General features: G+C 38.0%; 1 protein-coding gene across 2 annotated transcripts in view; it reads right to left on the bottom strand.

The window, feature by feature from the left end:
* The window catches only part of tnpo1 (transportin 1), a 46,551-nt gene extending 29,933 nt beyond the window's left edge, over positions 1 to 16,618 (bottom strand). Inside the window, exons 1-6 of one of the 2 annotated variants that reach the window (XM_004910820.4) lie at positions 16,337 to 16,618; positions 7,243 to 7,318; positions 5,591 to 5,740; positions 3,945 to 4,051; positions 2,243 to 2,376; positions 1,503 to 1,584 (exon numbers count right to left, since the gene is read on the bottom strand). In XM_004910820.4, coding sequence (XP_004910877.1) covers positions 1,503 to 1,584; positions 2,243 to 2,376; positions 3,945 to 4,051; positions 5,591 to 5,740; positions 7,243 to 7,318; positions 16,337 to 16,441 — 654 coding nt within the window. In that variant the 5' untranslated portion in view covers positions 16,442 to 16,618. The remainder of the gene's footprint in view (positions 1 to 1,502; positions 1,585 to 2,242; positions 2,377 to 3,944; positions 4,052 to 5,590; positions 5,741 to 7,242; positions 7,319 to 16,336) is intronic. The other variant, XM_002934838.5, reaches the window with a different exon arrangement.
* Positions 16,619 to 16,885: the final 267 nt, after the last annotated feature.

Raw genomic sequence — 16,885 nt, 5'->3', positions numbered from 1 at the left:
ATGAGTTGAAACAAAAACAAAAAAAAAAAAAGAAAAAAAACCCACAAATACTAATTCCAAACTCAGCCAAGTTCCAAAAAACATTGTCTACATTATAATAAAAGTTGATTTTCATAAGAACTGCCCTATGTGATATAGGCATGCAGCATTAGTTAAGAACCTTGATGACAGTTCACTAAAAGCTACAAAATCCACAGCACAAATTAGCAGCTTACTTTGCACTTGGCAGTGGCTTTTCTTGTACTTTCAGTATTATCCTTTAAAGGGGACCTGTCACCCTAAGAAATAATTCCAATTTCTTTTCTATTGTGTTTGTTAAGCATAATCAAATTCACATACTATATAAACGATATAAATCTTGTTTCCTTCAGTCTTCGGAATATACAATCACAGCCAGCAGGCAGGGGACATTTTGTGGGCAGTGTTATTAAGACAAGCTTTGTATCACCCCAAAATCTTGTGTATGTGCCAGAATGGGGGACCTGATGCCCTTGACCATGCACTGGCTACACAATTACATGGTGAGAAGGTAGGAAGAATGTGAGTTTTGAATGGAAAGTTTAAGTAATTGTCTGCCCCGCCTAAGGCATAGAGATGGGGCAGGCAGAATATGATTGACAGCTGGGATTTTTAAATGCATTTATAATGGGTTTGAATGTGTTAATATAAAAATGAATTTTGGTTTCATGTTTAATTAGAAAAGGACTTTTGTTTTACAGCTTTTCACGTCTGGATGATAGGTCACTTTAAAAAGGGATGGGAGTGTCTGATGAACGTATTCAAATTTTGTCTCTCAAACATCAATGACATAGTAGATTTCAGGCACTATTCTCAGATGTGTATTTAGTCAAATCAATAAACTTAAACATTATTCTAGAATGCCATTATATCAACCCAGAAGGAAATATGTACAATTGTACAACAAAATACAAGCATACATAGCTCTGTATAATCTGCAAAGAAAATAGGAAAAGTACAGTGGCCTTGTAATAATCCAAAAATAGGAAAAAAAAAGCTCCAGCAGATTAACTGCAAAACATTTATTATGGGTAGTGGTAACACGACATGTTTCGGGTTAATACCCTTTATCAAGTGTACAAAGACCATAACCATGTGATCTCATTTAAAGCCCTTGTAATGTAGCTGGTGGAGTTATCTTAAGTGACTTGAACATTTAGGGTGAAGACACACAGAGCTACTTAGTAGCAGCTACTTGTCACGGCTAGTAAATACCAGAATATACCCTGCCATAGACAATACTGAAAAAAGTCTCTGCTAAAACACATATAGAGACAATTATCAGTAAATGATCAGAATTTAATCCACTAGAAGCTCCATGTGTCTTCACTCTTAATTATAATAGCAAACTCAAAGGTTCCACTACAACCATTTTTCTGGCTGTTGCAACACAGATTTCAAAATGTTAATGGGTAAAAGGATTAAGATGTTTCAGTAAGAAACCATGAGACCAAGATATGATTGAACCTGTAAATTATTTATACCTCTATAAAGGAATCAATATGTAACATAAGTGCTTGTGTTCTTCCAATGATGAACTGATTGACACAAGCTACAGCATGAGACCTAAGAATAAAAAAACAAACCGTGAAAAGTTAAAACTTTTATTTTACTCTAATATATACAATTAGCACATCAAATTTAAACAAAACAGGCACCTTAAACTTTCATGTAGGCTACAAAAGTGAAATTTAGTGACTGGGTTTATAATTTAAGTGTTTTAAGAGCTGCAGATCGACAGGTTTAACTGGCGCTAGGGCTGTCATAATATGGGTACTAGAGGGTACTGCAGTCAGGGGCAGCAGACTACATTTTAATTTACAAGCTGGCAAGGGGTACAAAGGGTGTGTGGATTGTTTAAAAAATAAATAAATCAACAATGAAGACCAAATGTATATTTGCTAAGATTAGGCAAATCATTAACATATTAAAACTAACCTAAAGGTGCCCAAAACCTCTGCAATTGCTCCTCATTCATTTCAATGGCAATCACCTTGATCAAACATTCATTCATAAATTAAAAAGCAAACTTACAGCACTGACTAGAAAACGATAACAAAAAAGAGCGATAAATAAAAAAACAAAAACAAGTTATACTTCAAAAAGAAACTGCAAAGTTGTTATAATATACATGTATCATTAAGGTTGATTACAGAACTCTGGTGCCATATTTTTCTCTTATAATTCTTGAAAAGGATTAAATAAACAAAATCCATATCAGTACCGTATTTTAGGACTGCTGTGCTTGAAAAACTGCAAAAACTTCGGAATCATTACATTTAGTGGCCTTTCCAAAATATCACTGTCTAAAATTTCAGCAGAATCTTCACAAATTTTCTGAAGAGCACCAAAGGCTCCCTGAAAATAAGAATGCCAAAAATACCATCAAGAGCACAAAATAGACAGAATACAAGTTACATCCAATAAAGCTACCCTCCCCAAGATCCCTCAAGTGAACAACACATTCATTTTTAATTAAAGTCAGTATTTATCGAAATAATTTACATATTTCAATAATAAATTATAATGAAGTGAGTTTTCCCTCAAAAAGAGAGTTTGGATTTGGATTCTGCTTTGCACTTGATCCAATTACAATGTATCCCTTCAAAAATTACTTAAATCCTATCATATCTATTGTATTCCAAATGCCCCTGAGGTGGAGGGGGTTATAACAGTTTCTTCAATCAACAGAACATTCCCTGCTGTATTTTGACATCTTTAAATTTAGAAAACAAACAAACATAACAGAGATACAATATATGTATGTATATATGTGTATGTTTAGTCATTTTTTTTTTTTTTTTTTTTACTGTTTATTTCAATTGATGTTATTTTTATTGTTCATCTAATAAATTCTACCAGAATTTAAAAAACTACAATTTTTTTTCATCCATTAAGCAGACCAAATTGCAAACGATAAACTTATTATAAACAATGACGTTTTACAGTCATCTATGGTGCTATAACTAGCCGAGGGTTGTATAAATTCCTTTGAGAGATACATCTGGGACTCAATACAAAAATGTAATTACTTTAACAATGGCACTGAACACAAATTTAAAGCATGCATTGGAAAAGAAGTGCTGCGATATCAATATGTTGTGTGTACCCTGCTTGGTCTAAGGGGGGCCTATGGATAAATTTAATATGGGACTCATGTAATGACTTGGACAAACAAATAATGTTGGGCTGTGTTTCTATCTGTAACAATGCAACACAGCCTGTTGAATTATGAAAAAGAAAACAAGTGAAGAAAACATTAACTGAGCAAGTAGAATAATGTTTTATATCTGTTTTCACAGCACCATAAATGCATGGCTCAATACATTTTAGTTATAACATGCTATGACAATGATCTGTTTCTGTCTAATTTTAATTACTGAACCTAAAATTCTGTCCATTGGAGCCCAGTGTTTTCTTCAGGCTCTTTAGGCCAAGCTCCTTGCCCAGCTCTGATTAGTACCCTTAGGAGGGATTATTATTTCATAAACCAGTAGGACTGTGCACTAATATTTGCAGATGTCCTATGTGCTACTGTAAATATGTTCTATTAGAGAGGGAGAGGTGGGACGGACATTTTAACCCTCCAGCTCAAATTGTTTCCCCAGCCACTTCCTTTTTCTAAGGCAGTGATCCCCAACCAGTGGCTCACAAGCGAAATGTTGCTCACTCACCCCCCTTTGATGTTGCACCCAATGGCCTCAAAGTAGGAGCCCGTTTTTAAATTTCTGGCTTGGGGACAAGTTTTAAAAGCATAGAGGAGCAGTTTAATTCCAAGCAGAGCCTACTGCAGTCCAGCAGTCTACAAAGGGCTACCAAATAGCTAATAGCAGTCCTTATTTGCCCCCACCCCAAGGAACTTTTTCATGCTTGCGTGGCTCACCAACACATCTGAAAAAACATCTGAAAAAGCTTACAGTACTCACCTCACAGGTGTTGTAATCTTCAGAATCTAAAAGACCACATAACTTTGGCAAAAGTTCAGGCCAGTTCTGTAACTCTCCCTTAGAAGCAATTGTTGTTATCAAGATTCCTATAATAATTGTTGAAGAGAAAAACAAAAACACAAGCTGTAAATAGATACAACAAAATATAAATAAATAAAAATATATATATACAGGTATAGGATCCCTTATCCGGAAACCCGTTATCCTGAAAGTTCCAAATTATGGAAAGGCCATCTCCCATAGAATTATTTGTATACATACAAACATATTAAAATATAAAAATGGTAACATTATATATAGGGAGTTCTGGTCTTTACTGGGTAAATATTCATTATTACTGTACACTTAACCCACTTCCTATCCTTGTAAAAATGCAGTGACTTATAGGTTAAACATACAGACAAGGATAGATAGACACATACATGCTCTTCTGCCTAATAGTTCCTCAAAATGTAAAGCGAATTATGAAGACTGCTATTAGGATGGCTAATACAAGTGGCTGACACTTCCTAGACATTTGATCACCTAGAACACAATTGTGTAAATCAGTGATCCCCAACCAGTGGCTCAGGGGCAACAGGTTGCTCACCAAACCCTTTGTTGTTGCTCCCAGTGGCCTCAAAGCAGGTGCCCATTTTTACATTTCTGGTTGGAGGCAAGTTTTAGAAGCACAGATACCATTTTACTCCAAGCAGGGCCTCCTGCAGGCCACATGGGACTACCAAATAGTCAATCACAGCCCTTATTTGGCATCCCCAAAGAAATTCTTTCATGCTTGTGTGGCTCACCAACACTTTGTACATCTGAGTGCAGCTCACCAGTAAAAAAAAAAAAAAAAAGGTTGGGGATCCCTGGTTTAAATGAATAAAACTCAACTGCACAAGATATCACCAAAACAAAAAAAAGCCCCTAATTCAATTAATCCATGGAGCAATATAATAGAAAAGACCGCACCTCAGATACAGTAGAGAAGCATAATATTACACCCCAAACATATCAATTAAAAATACCATTTCAATGCTGCCTCAATTTTATATATTTTTTTGTCTATTTGCCATTTGGTCTAAAGAGTGACCGGTTACATCCATAACTTGAAATTAATGTTATTTTCTGAACATATTCCACTGGTCAAAAAGCAGTTGTCAGCAGCAGTTTACATTACCAACTTAAATATATTACATGACTAAAAGTATTAGAACAGTCCTTTACAAGCATCATCCTCTCTTGGAACACTTACTGCCCAAACTAACAGTTTCTGGGGTCAATGTCAGGACGACTTCCTGACTGGGGGAGTGCCAGGTCTCCTTTTCCAGCAATTCTAATTGCATACACAGTATAGCAAATTTCATTAAGTCCCACTCTACTGCAAATATTCTTACAAAAAAACGCTTCTTGGGTACTTGAAAAAAGCACTAACCTTATTTAACCTTTCCTTGTCTTAAAAATCTTTAAGAGTTATTCCCTTTAAGAGGTAAATATGACATTATAAAGGAGTTTATTTTTATTTTTTTTCTCTAATGTAGTTTTTATACCTGCTCATAATGAAGAGCTGTGCCAGAATAAAAAGATACCAGAAATGCAAGTTTTAAAAACAAATCAGAAAAAAAGTTCAATAAAGTACTTACCTACAGTTGCACGAATTAATGGGGAAGCATCACCTATATTATTTAGGCACTCGCTTTTAATAAAGTCAGTTACCCCATTGGGGAAGTTCTGGAAATGTGCCTTCACATTATTTTTCAGTATCAGGCCGCTTAGTGATCGTGTTGGTTCATCTAAAGAGAGAAGAAACAATTCAAGCAATTCTCAAGATGACAAAACAAAATACATATTCCTAAAATAACTGGCAGACAACAAACGTACGAAGAAATGCATTTTATGTCACCCAAGGATATAGTCAGATGCACAGATTTTATTGCTACTCGACTTAAATTTGCTAATCTGTCAGATAAAATGGGAAATCGCCATGCTTCAAAAATTATTGGCATGATAATTTAGAGCCTACACAGTCCAAAAATCGTACAAAACATAGTTTGGTAGGGTTATACCAGTGCATGTATGGCCAGCTTAATGCTGGAATCAGCTGGTTACACCAGATCCCAGATTTGCTCGCTCATTTTTAACATTCTCATTCATTGTAACAAATCGACTGGGAACTTTGACAGTTGTTCCTGGTGCAAACAACACATTCATGCTCAGACTAAGAAAGCTCACCAACAAAACATCAAATACCTCAAAAACTACTAGAAAAAAATAAAGTTGGTTTGTTCTTTAAGATTATTCCTGTTCTTCTTATAATTAAGTGCCAGAAGTTTTGGAAGCAATTGACACATCAAAATGCAAGAACGTAAGCAGGTATGAATAATAAGGCAATAATGCTAATGCTAAGAACACATGCTGATAGAGAATAATGCCTGTGCGCATTACTCTCCATATATTATATACACACACAAAAAGTAATGAAGAAAAAAAATGTTTTGGTGACAGCTATTGAAATGCATGGACAAGCAATGGAATATAGTGCAATGTAAATTATCATCCTTTATTGTCAGTAAAAGATTTCTCTATTAATCTCACTGTTATTACACTATCCCACCGAGAGATCAGTCGCCCGCAATAGATCTCTGCTACCCCGCGGCTCACTAATCTCTCTGTGGGACATTACCCTGAAATGTTAGAAAACCACAGAAACTATAATACCCTGGGATGGTATCCTGTTCGCTAAAAACTTAACTGGCACCAGGTTTCTCTTTAAAAGTTCATTGTCACTGCTTTTTTTCCAGCCTTTTCTGTCTGGCCCATTCTGTGCTAAGATGGCACTTACAACCCAAAAGACTTTAGGGAAAGAATACCCCTCTTTTTCACTTGAGCTCATACAGTTTGGCTTATGTTTTGTTTTTTTTTTCCATCTGTGGAATTTGGTATGTTTGGGTAGAAAAAAAAAATACATTCAAATTGGGCTTATGTAGAAAAGATGCAGATATGAGTTTTAAATCTATAAAGAAAAATAAACCCCTCTTTTTTACATGAGCTATTATAGTTGCAAAGGGTAGATTCAAAAGTAAAAGGGCTTTTTTATTACATAAATATAAGATTAAAAAAACAGAGCTTTAGGTGATTTGAAATAAAAATACCACAAGCAACAAAACCAAAGAAGAATTACTTACTAAGGACCATGAGAAAATTGCTCAAGGGTCTGCTTACCTTTGAAAGGCACTGTCTACAATTCCTGCATCACAGGAACCCAAACAGGATTCAATAAATATATGTCACTTACCTTCTGATTTTAGCTTTGTGAGAACAAAAATGAGATAGTTGTTGAAGTCTGGAAACTGGTTCAGCTGCTCCAATTTCTGAGATAATGTAAAGTCAAGGATTTTCATTGGCAGCACAGCAAAAAATTACACCAATAGAATGGCAATACATTATTTATCTGCCCTTCCAATGGGGGAAGGAGGTTTGAAGTTGGTTACACAGTGCAACAAATTAGAGCACAATGTTGCTCTTTGCATTAAATAATACCCATGATGGATTAACCTTTAAAACAATTTGTGTAATAAATACCAGAGTGTCAATCATCACCTCACAGCCCCAGGGTCTAATTAGCTTGCTTCTGATACTTTGCCAGAAAAATGGTCAGCACTTCACAGCAGTAGAGGGGAGAGGCAGTATACCTATTCAACATGCGTTCAAGGAATAGAGCTTGTGCTAAGCAGAATTTTGGAGGCTCATTATTGGTGTTTTTTCCCACCTTTATTTCTACACAGGCACAGAAACAGCCCTGTGTGCAACCAGCCTTTTCTGGAGGGTTATCTGTTCACTGATAATCTAACAAAAGTCAACAATAGGTAAAGTATGTTCAGCAGGTGTGTACTGCCCCTTTAGGGCAGTGAAATTGCGGAAGTTTCCTCTCAAGGCAACTTCCCGCATATGCCATCCCACCGGCGATTTACATTTTCGCCAGTGGGATGGCATTTCGGGGAGATTAGTCACCCGTGAACAGGGAAATTTGTTGCGGGCGACTAATCTCCCCGTGTGCCAGAGCCCTTAAATGGAGCAGTACACCCCCTTGCTCAACATGAAATCAAAGTATAGGACTGGTGCTAAATTTGTTTTAAGAAAATATCTGCAATTTTTCTAATTTCTCTTCCTACACTGTAAAATGAAATTAAAACTGTTTTCCTTTACCTATATCTGGGTGCTTTGTAGCAAAGCTGGAAGGAGAAGGCATGATGATGATGATCTTTATAATTTCACAAGCACAAATAGGTTGGACTAGCTTCTTTATACAGACTTTATTATCTGTTTAACAGTTACAGAAAGAGGGAGGGAGAAGTAAAAAAACCAAAAAAAAAAACCTGACAAATTGTGCATTTTTTGAGAGATCTACCTGTAACAGGACACTGTCCGCTGCTGGCTTTAGCTGGACTGGGGCAGCAGAAGTAGGTATGTCACTTCTGACATTTGGATATATACAGGAGACCGTCACTTTGGAAACCAAATGACGAGCATAAAATCTCTAATATAACAAGGTGGAGTCGACCAAAGGCATTAAAAATTGTGTCACAGGCCACGATGGCTACAAAACAGTGCAACTGTAGTCTGAACTCATTTGAGACTTGCATTCTCTCTTTTCTTTGCAACTTGCATGGCAGCTAGGAAGTTTATACATTTAATTGGGAAAATACAAGCTTAAAATTTGCTCACTGTGACCTCATTTGATAATTACTTGAAAAAACTGCCTCTCAAAACATAAGCAGACCTTGCAAGCAGCAACAGGATAAGATTTTGGAAAAGGGCAAAATCTGATTCTTCATGCTACAATATAAACTCTAAAATTATACACTGAATCAAAGCTATTGAGTCAGACAAACATGCGGTCTATGCCAAGCCAAATCCATAAATTTATGAGATCTCAAAGCTCCGAACACTGAATGTGACCATATTTTTGCTCACAGGTGAAGTAAATTTGTTTCAAATTTAAATAAGCAAATATGGGTGTTTCAAGCATCTTGTCTACTAATTAATGGAAAAAAGGGACCTTGTAATCTTGTTGGATGAAACCACAGCAGGACAGCATATTTTTTATGCAGTTTAAAGATCACTTCACATTACTTTTAGAACAGAGCATGGACATCTGAATTGAAGGATGAGATGGGTCTGTATGAGAAGACCCAACAGATGCTCGTGGGTAGCTGAGCCCTTTGGATACGTTAGTCTGTGTTACCAAGTTGATAAGGGCATGTTTACGAATATTGGAGATAAATATCTCCGGTGATGTTGTCAATAGCAAACAATCCGCAATTAGATTTGAACAGTCGCCTACAAGTTAGAAATCAAAAGCAAAGATCTGATTGGTTGCTAGGGGCAACATCATTGGTGTTATTCATCTCGTGTCTTCGTAAACATGCCCTATAATACCTTGCAGCAAAAGTATTCAGACCCTTGGTCAGGTTTCTTTAAGTCACAGTTACACAGTCACAAATCATATAAAGACAAAAATATGCTGTTCACTTAAGTACTCAGTCTATTTTAGTAGCCAGTCTGTTCAATTTGTAGATCCATTTCTCAGATATGCAATGGACCGAGATCAGGGATTTTTTTCCCTTGAGTCAATGAATGTTACTTTGGCCTTTAATTTGGGATCACTGAAAAACAAACTTTCAACCAAACTACAGTTTTTAGTGTTTCTATGCATTTTCTTCCTTCTGTATGTCCAATCGCTGCTGATGAAAAGACACCATTATCAGCCTGCTGTTTTCAGATGAGGGCATCATTCCCTTTGCAGGAAAGTCATTACTTTGAACTTCCAGATGTGATTTCACAAAGTCCTTCTGAGCCATAGGATCCCCCCTTAAAAGCTATTTGTTTACATTGAGCTCTAGATATAGTTAACCTATGCCTATATTAAAATTACAGGCCATACAGTGGCTATAATTTCATCTATTAAAGGAGAAGGAAAGGTGGAATCATTGGGGAATGCCAAAATATTAGACACCCCCAGTGATTAAAAGAACAGTAACAAAAAAAATTTAAGTGTATAAAAGTAATTACAATATAATATACCATTGCCGTGCACTGGTGCAATATGTGTGTTTGCTACAGAAAAGCTACTATAGTTTGTGTGTAGCCAAGGGGCAGCCATTCAAAGGACACAGGTTACTTGCCATTATATTCTACAGAGCTTATCTGTTAACTGCTAGGTAACCTGTGCCTTGTCTCCTTTTTTCCAGCTTGAATGGCTGCCCCCATGGCTACACATCAGCTTATTTATATAAACTATATGAGCAACAGTACATTATATTTTAATTACTTTTAAACACTCATTTTTTTTGTGTTTCTGTTCCTTGGCTGGTGCTCCTATTAGCAGAAAATTGCATGCAGGCAAGTAATCCTCTTCCTTTCCTCTTTCACTGCAATCATGGAGCCCACACATATGCAGTAGAGTGAAAAAGCTGACTTTTTGTGTAAATGTGGCCTTTTCACTCTACTGCTCATGCACAGCAGGCGCGAACACAGGACAGGAGAGGATTGCTCACCTGCATGTACCCCGGGCTGGTGTGTTTTTTTGCAGGAGCATCAGCCTGGGGTATCAGGTAAGTGATTACAATCACTGGGGGGTGCCTAACATTTTCCTTCTCTTCTGCTTTAAAAAAAGATCCTGAGCTATGAGCAGTTTGCAAATATAGTAAAAATTAAATTTTAAATTAAATATTTTGCAGCAGTAGCATCTTTAAACGTGGGGAGATTAAACACTTGTGCAAACAGCGTACATCTTCTGATTACAATTTTTTCTAACAATGTTTCAAATAAAAAGGAGTGAAAATATAAAAACTTCAGTGTAGGATTTTTATTATTCAATTAAAATGAGCAAAATTTGTCACGGGTCACAATACTTTTGCAAGGTTCTATAACATGAGAATTCATATTTGCTAGCTAGAGCCACAGCACTTGATAAAAAGTAAAAGGAATACTCTAAGCATAGCACAAACAGCAACATCAAACTCACTATTAAAAATAAAGACAACACCGGTTTATAAACAGGTTATGTCTTCATACTAAAACTAAATTAGTGACATAAAGGGGGCAATATACCTATGTTTAACATGAACTGAATAAATTAATTTTCTTCAGAGCATATGAAAGGATGAGAAGGCAGCTGATCAAATGAAGTTAAATTGTGTCACAGTTAAACTTCCTTTATAATGAAGTCCTCCTTGTCTGTAAACCTAAGACTCCGGCATCTGGATTAAGGAAAAGGGTCCCTCAAACAGTTTGTCTCAATGTAAACAATCTCTGCATTATAAGAGTAATAAGTGACAATACAGTAAGTTTAAAAAATAAGTGGCCGATAGTAATTTAAACATTTTATTAAAAGAAAATAGGCATAATAGATTTCTGCCAAACAAGGTCAACCTCTTTTGCTTATGATGAACAAAGGTGTATATTGCCCCTTTAAACCAAAAAAGTCTAGCATCTGCAAATTAACTCTAACAAGATAGCTCTGCACAGATTATTAATAGCAAAGTTACATATATCAAATTGCAGCCCTATGATACCATACTGCCAGTGCTTCTTCTAAAGTCAAAAGAATACTACTCTAAATAATGAGATTTGCATGCTTTTGACATTAACTAAAACCCTGTTATATTGAGCAAAATATACACATGTATGTACTACATAATTCATAAATTACTTCTTTGAAAAGCCATGGAGCTATCAATGTAAAAATTGGAAATATAGAAAACTATTGCTGACAAATTAAATTATATATATATATATATATATATATATATATATATATAATATATATATATATATATATATATATATATATGGTGCCTGAAAAGGAAAATTCAATAAATACATAGCTAATGAAATACATCTGCCATCAACAGAGAGACAAACCATTAGACATGAAATACACATCCTACCTAGGCTTACAGCATTTGTCCGGCCTCGCCTTTAAAAGCCTTTCAAAAAATACATTATCGACAAGTAATTCTGTGATTTGCAGACCGAGTGGAAGCTGGCTGTTGAAGACCTAGGTGTTATCTGACATATCAGCCACTTAGCCAAATGTAGACTCCATATGTATCTAATAATATATACAGATCCTCCAATCATTAATACATGTGCACTCCACACGTGCATGATACAATTACTGTAATATCAGAAATCTGCAGAACTTAGACAGCAGAATTTATCTAGTCCTCAACTGCACTCCTAACAGTTCCGAGCCTATGGCTCTCATTGTACACTATTTAGCCAAAGGAATCCTGACACCTTACTATTTAACATTTGATTCAGAAACCCAGGATTTTATTATGAAGCTGGTCTGCTCTTTGTTATAATGGTTCTCCAACAGATGTGGTTGCATTAATGTTTTTTTACTGGAACAAAGGAGCATAGCCCAAACATGAAAAACATCCCCAAAGGCTATTCCTCCTTCTCCGTTAAATTCTAGTAAGTCTTACACGCTCAGGCGGGTAGTAGTTATAGTGGCAACCAGCAAACACAGCCTGCAACTCAGAAAGGAGTTTTAAAACGCCTGCATAATTTTGGCCATAAAGTGTATGTTTATTTAGGTATGGGATCCCTTATCCAGAAAGCTCCAAATTACAGGAAGGCCATCTCCCATAGACTGTATTTAAACTAATAAAATTTTAAATTAATGAAAAAAAAAATAGATTTTATTGTATCTATGCAATAATAAAAAAAATACCTTGTACTTGATCCCAACTAAAATATAATTAATAGTTATAGGGGGCAGAACTTGCCTATTGGGTTTAATATTTAAATGATTTTTAGTAGACTTAAGGTACAGAAATCCAAATTACAGAAAAATAATAGGATCCGTTCTCTGGAAACCAGTTTATCCAGAAAACTCCAAATTAAAGGCCATCTGCCTAAGACTCAATCATTATAGAAGGCAAAAAAATCCTATTGGTTTTATTTCATGTTTAAATTATTTTTAAGCAGGCTAAAGATATGAAGGTCTAAATTACGGAAATACCCCTTAACTGGAAAACCCCAGGCCCCAAGCATTCTGGTTAATAAATTCCTTTTAATAGAGAGAATAGAAAACATTACAAAATTATTACAACTAATTTTATACACTGTTAAGAGGCTATTATATTTGTAACCATGGCAACGGTTACAATATATAATAAGCCTGGCATACAATATTAAATGCACCATACAACAGAGCACATGGCATACAATATTAAATGCACCATACAACAAAGTACAGAAAAGCCAAAAGTCTGTACTAAAAACTCGTTGAATAACATTCACACTCAATCAAAAGAACCAGTGATACATTTATCTTCCTTTCAGAAACCCAAGAGGCGTTACTCCTACAGGAAAGCATGTAGTTAATTACTGGTATCTTGCACTCTTTACACATTATTTTCTAATTGTCTTTTTTTTTTTTTTTTTTTTTTACAGTATCCTTACAACAGGAAACATCAAGCAGCTTCCTGTTCAACAAAAAACTAAAGTTTACAATAGGAAATTTACTTTGCTAATAGACTTTGTTCTAAAAGATAGCAAACATACATCCTATAGCTTATCTTTTACATAGCATTACCTGGGGAAATAGTTGTTCAAAAGGGCACTTATTAACAGCACAAACAGGATTAGGCAAACTGGTACCTGTTAGTACACACATTTAGGCCATGACACATGAGTAGATTAGTTGCCCTGCGAGTAATCCTCTCTAGTGGTGGTGACTAATCTTGAATGCTTTCCTACCAGTGAGAATGTAAATCAACGGTAGGAAAACGTGTCGCTTTGGCTTTCCAAAGTCGCCCAAAGTTGCTTTGGGAGGAATCTTTAGGCAAAGTGACACCAATAGCACCAGAACACATTCACTTTGTGGCCTTGGCATGCAGTAGTTTATGTCAGTGCTGCATACACAGAACAGCGCAAATCTTTGTGCTCCAGTCAAGAAGGGCAAAATGCTGTGAGTGAGAGCAGCAGGTGCATTTTGGGGGTGGAGTACATGAACAGTGTGGGCTAAAAACTTTATTAGCATTATACACTATATAACAGGGATGCACTGAATCCACTATTTTGGGATACGGCTGAACCCCAAATCCTTTATGAATGATTCAGCCAATTACAGAATGAAATCCAAATCCTAATTTGCATATGTAAATAAAGTCATACAGTGATGTTGTGAAAATGTTTCAACATCTGTGTTTATGTGACAAAAAGTGATTTTAAGGATTTGGTTCTTCCAGGCACAAAAAATTTCTTATCCCGAACCGAATGCTTGATTCGGTGCATCCCTACTATATCAAACACAAGAGCCATGAATATTTTATAAATTATATACTCAAATGGTGCTTAGCGGGCTTATAATATCCATATATTTTACAATAGGGGAATATTATTCACTATATATTAATATACAAAACAAGAATAAACTGTAAAATTAACTATAATAAGCATTGATTTGTGATGTCATTAGTGATAATCAATGCGTCATGACAGACTGACATTTAAGTATTATACAATATAATGCACTAATTTTAGTCAAGCCACCTTGACCTTCAGCCTCCTGCCTTTACATAGACATGGAACTGCTGGATAGCTTTTAATATCTTTATATTTTACAAGACTTGGGAAGAACATAGATATAGAGAGAGCGCTGCCATAAAAAAAATAATGTGACTCAAAGGTGGCTAAACGATTAAATTTCAATGGCGGGCATAGGTGCCGTTGGATCAGGGACCACAGCAACAAGTCAATGCGGTTCCCTACCAGGCAGAAAATCAAACCTGTCTGATTGAGACCGGGTCAATTTTAGGCCAGATAACAGTCAGTTAGGTTTGTCGGGGGTGCCCATACACATACAGATAAGCTGCCGAATTGGTCTGAAGGACCAGAGTCAGTAGCTAAAATCCGCCTGTGTATGGCCACCTTTATTTCAAGGTGCTGAATTCAGGCCAAATTTGCTCTTCTTTAAACTGTAAATGTTACCATTCAACATTCTTATCTGTTGAATCACTATGAGTGAAACAAGTGGACAGTAGTGTTATTACTAACATGGACCAGTCAGAATTGTACAACATATGCTTTTCTGACCTAGAGCAGAACAGTTTCAAGCTTTACCCAAATGCCTGGAAGGCCACAAGTTGCAAAGTAATTTATTAGAGGAATTTCCAACTGGGTATCCATGGGTAAGATGTGGCCTTCCAATGGATTTATATGGCCTCTTGGCCTGTTCAAGCACTACAATGCCTAATATGACAATTTCAAACAATTCAGCCCCATCATAGAACAGGCTCACTCCATATAAGTTGGGCAGTACTACTTTATAAAGATTGAGACGACCAACTTTCACCACAACTCAGCTTGTAACTTTCGCAGTCAAACGGTTAATTCAACCAAAGAAACATCTTCTGGAACAGGGGGGACCAGATCCCCAACATGCAGAGCAAACCCACATAAGCAAGCGGAGCATGCGGATCAATCAGGGTAGTGCTTTGCATTTTAATGGACTCAACTAACCTGACAACTATCTTGTAAGGCCATGAAGAGGAATTACTTATCCTACAACCTCTACCCACTGACAGGTCCAACCCACAGCCCTCCAGCAGAATTACAACATCATTTGCCCCCATAACAGGGCCACAGTTTAAGACTAAGGGCCCCAGGGGACTGCAAGATTGTGAGAGAGAAAGGAAACATGTTATGAAGCAAGAGCTACCTCTGACCCTCCAGCTATAGTTGCACTTCAACTCGTACATATCCCACCGACAGGCAAAGGCTGGGAGTTGTAGGTCAGCAGCAGCTGGAGGGCCCCACACTGCACATCAGTAACAGATCTTGGAATAATAAAGGCAAGCAACTCTTACACAACAACCACATGTTCTCTCCAACGGGGCCCTGACAGGGGCTCTTCCTGCCCTACCCTAAGTAGGCCCTGACCCCGATAGTTAATCTGCTAGACGGCTGGCAGGTTAATCACACAACTGTGGGGCAGAGGGGCCCCTCCTCAAGCCCGGGGGGCGGCGGAAAAGAGGATGAGGAACGCCGGGGCTAAGAGTGGCGGGAAGGCCGATGAGTGAGGGGTAGGACATGTTGGTAGAGCCGAGGGAAGGATGAGAGTTGCCACTCCTCAGTGCCCCCTCCTGGGCCTCCCGCTCACCTCCAGGCACAGAGGCCTAAGCACGCACTTCTACCGGCATCTCTCATAGGCGCACTAGGCCCCGGCCCTGCCTTCCCACACAGCAGGGCACACAAGCGCACAGCCCGCCGGCACCTTAGCAGCTAGCAGCACCCCGGGCCCAAGGCCTCCTCCGCCACCATTCACTGGAGCCAACCAGCTCCCCGGCTCCCCTCAGCCCCGGGCAGGATACTTGTTGCACGGCTCGCTGCGTGTTATTGTCCGGGGATTGAGACTCTTTAAGCAGCTGCAGTATCTGCTGGAGGCCCTGTTCGTCCGGCTTCCACTCGTACTCCATGCTGAGCGCTGGGACACTCACACGGCGGCGGCGGCGGAGGCAGCGCAAGAACAGGGAGGAGTGAGAGGGGCGGGGCCTCGGCGGGTGAGAGGGGCGGGGCCTCGGCGGGTGAGAGGCGAGAGGAGCGGTCCCAGAGCCCGCCAGATGGCTCGGCAGAGCTTGTTAGGCAAATCTGTGCTTGTCTCTGGCTGGTTCTCGCTTATTTCTTCACTTGGTCACTTCGGTCGGACAGCCTTTACACACGGATTCCTATCCTTCCGGAGGGGAGGGGGGTCAGTTCATTAATAGAAGGCGGGGGGGGGGTTAGCTCATTAACAGAAGGCGGGGGGGGGGGTTAGTTCGCTCATTCAGGCAGGGGGCACCCCGGGCGAGGTTCACACATGAGGGTGTGGCACAAACACGCACAGGCGGTGTGACAGGACGACCCTCACACTTACTCCTACT

The sequence above is a fragment of the Xenopus tropicalis genome, chromosome 1 (assembly GCF_000004195.4).
Source record: "Xenopus tropicalis strain Nigerian chromosome 1, UCB_Xtro_10.0, whole genome shotgun sequence".
In the NCBI taxonomy this organism is placed as follows: Eukaryota; Metazoa; Chordata; class Amphibia; order Anura; family Pipidae; genus Xenopus; species Xenopus tropicalis.
Note: the sequence above shows the minus strand (reverse complement) of the source record. Positions and strands in the feature narration are given on the sequence as shown.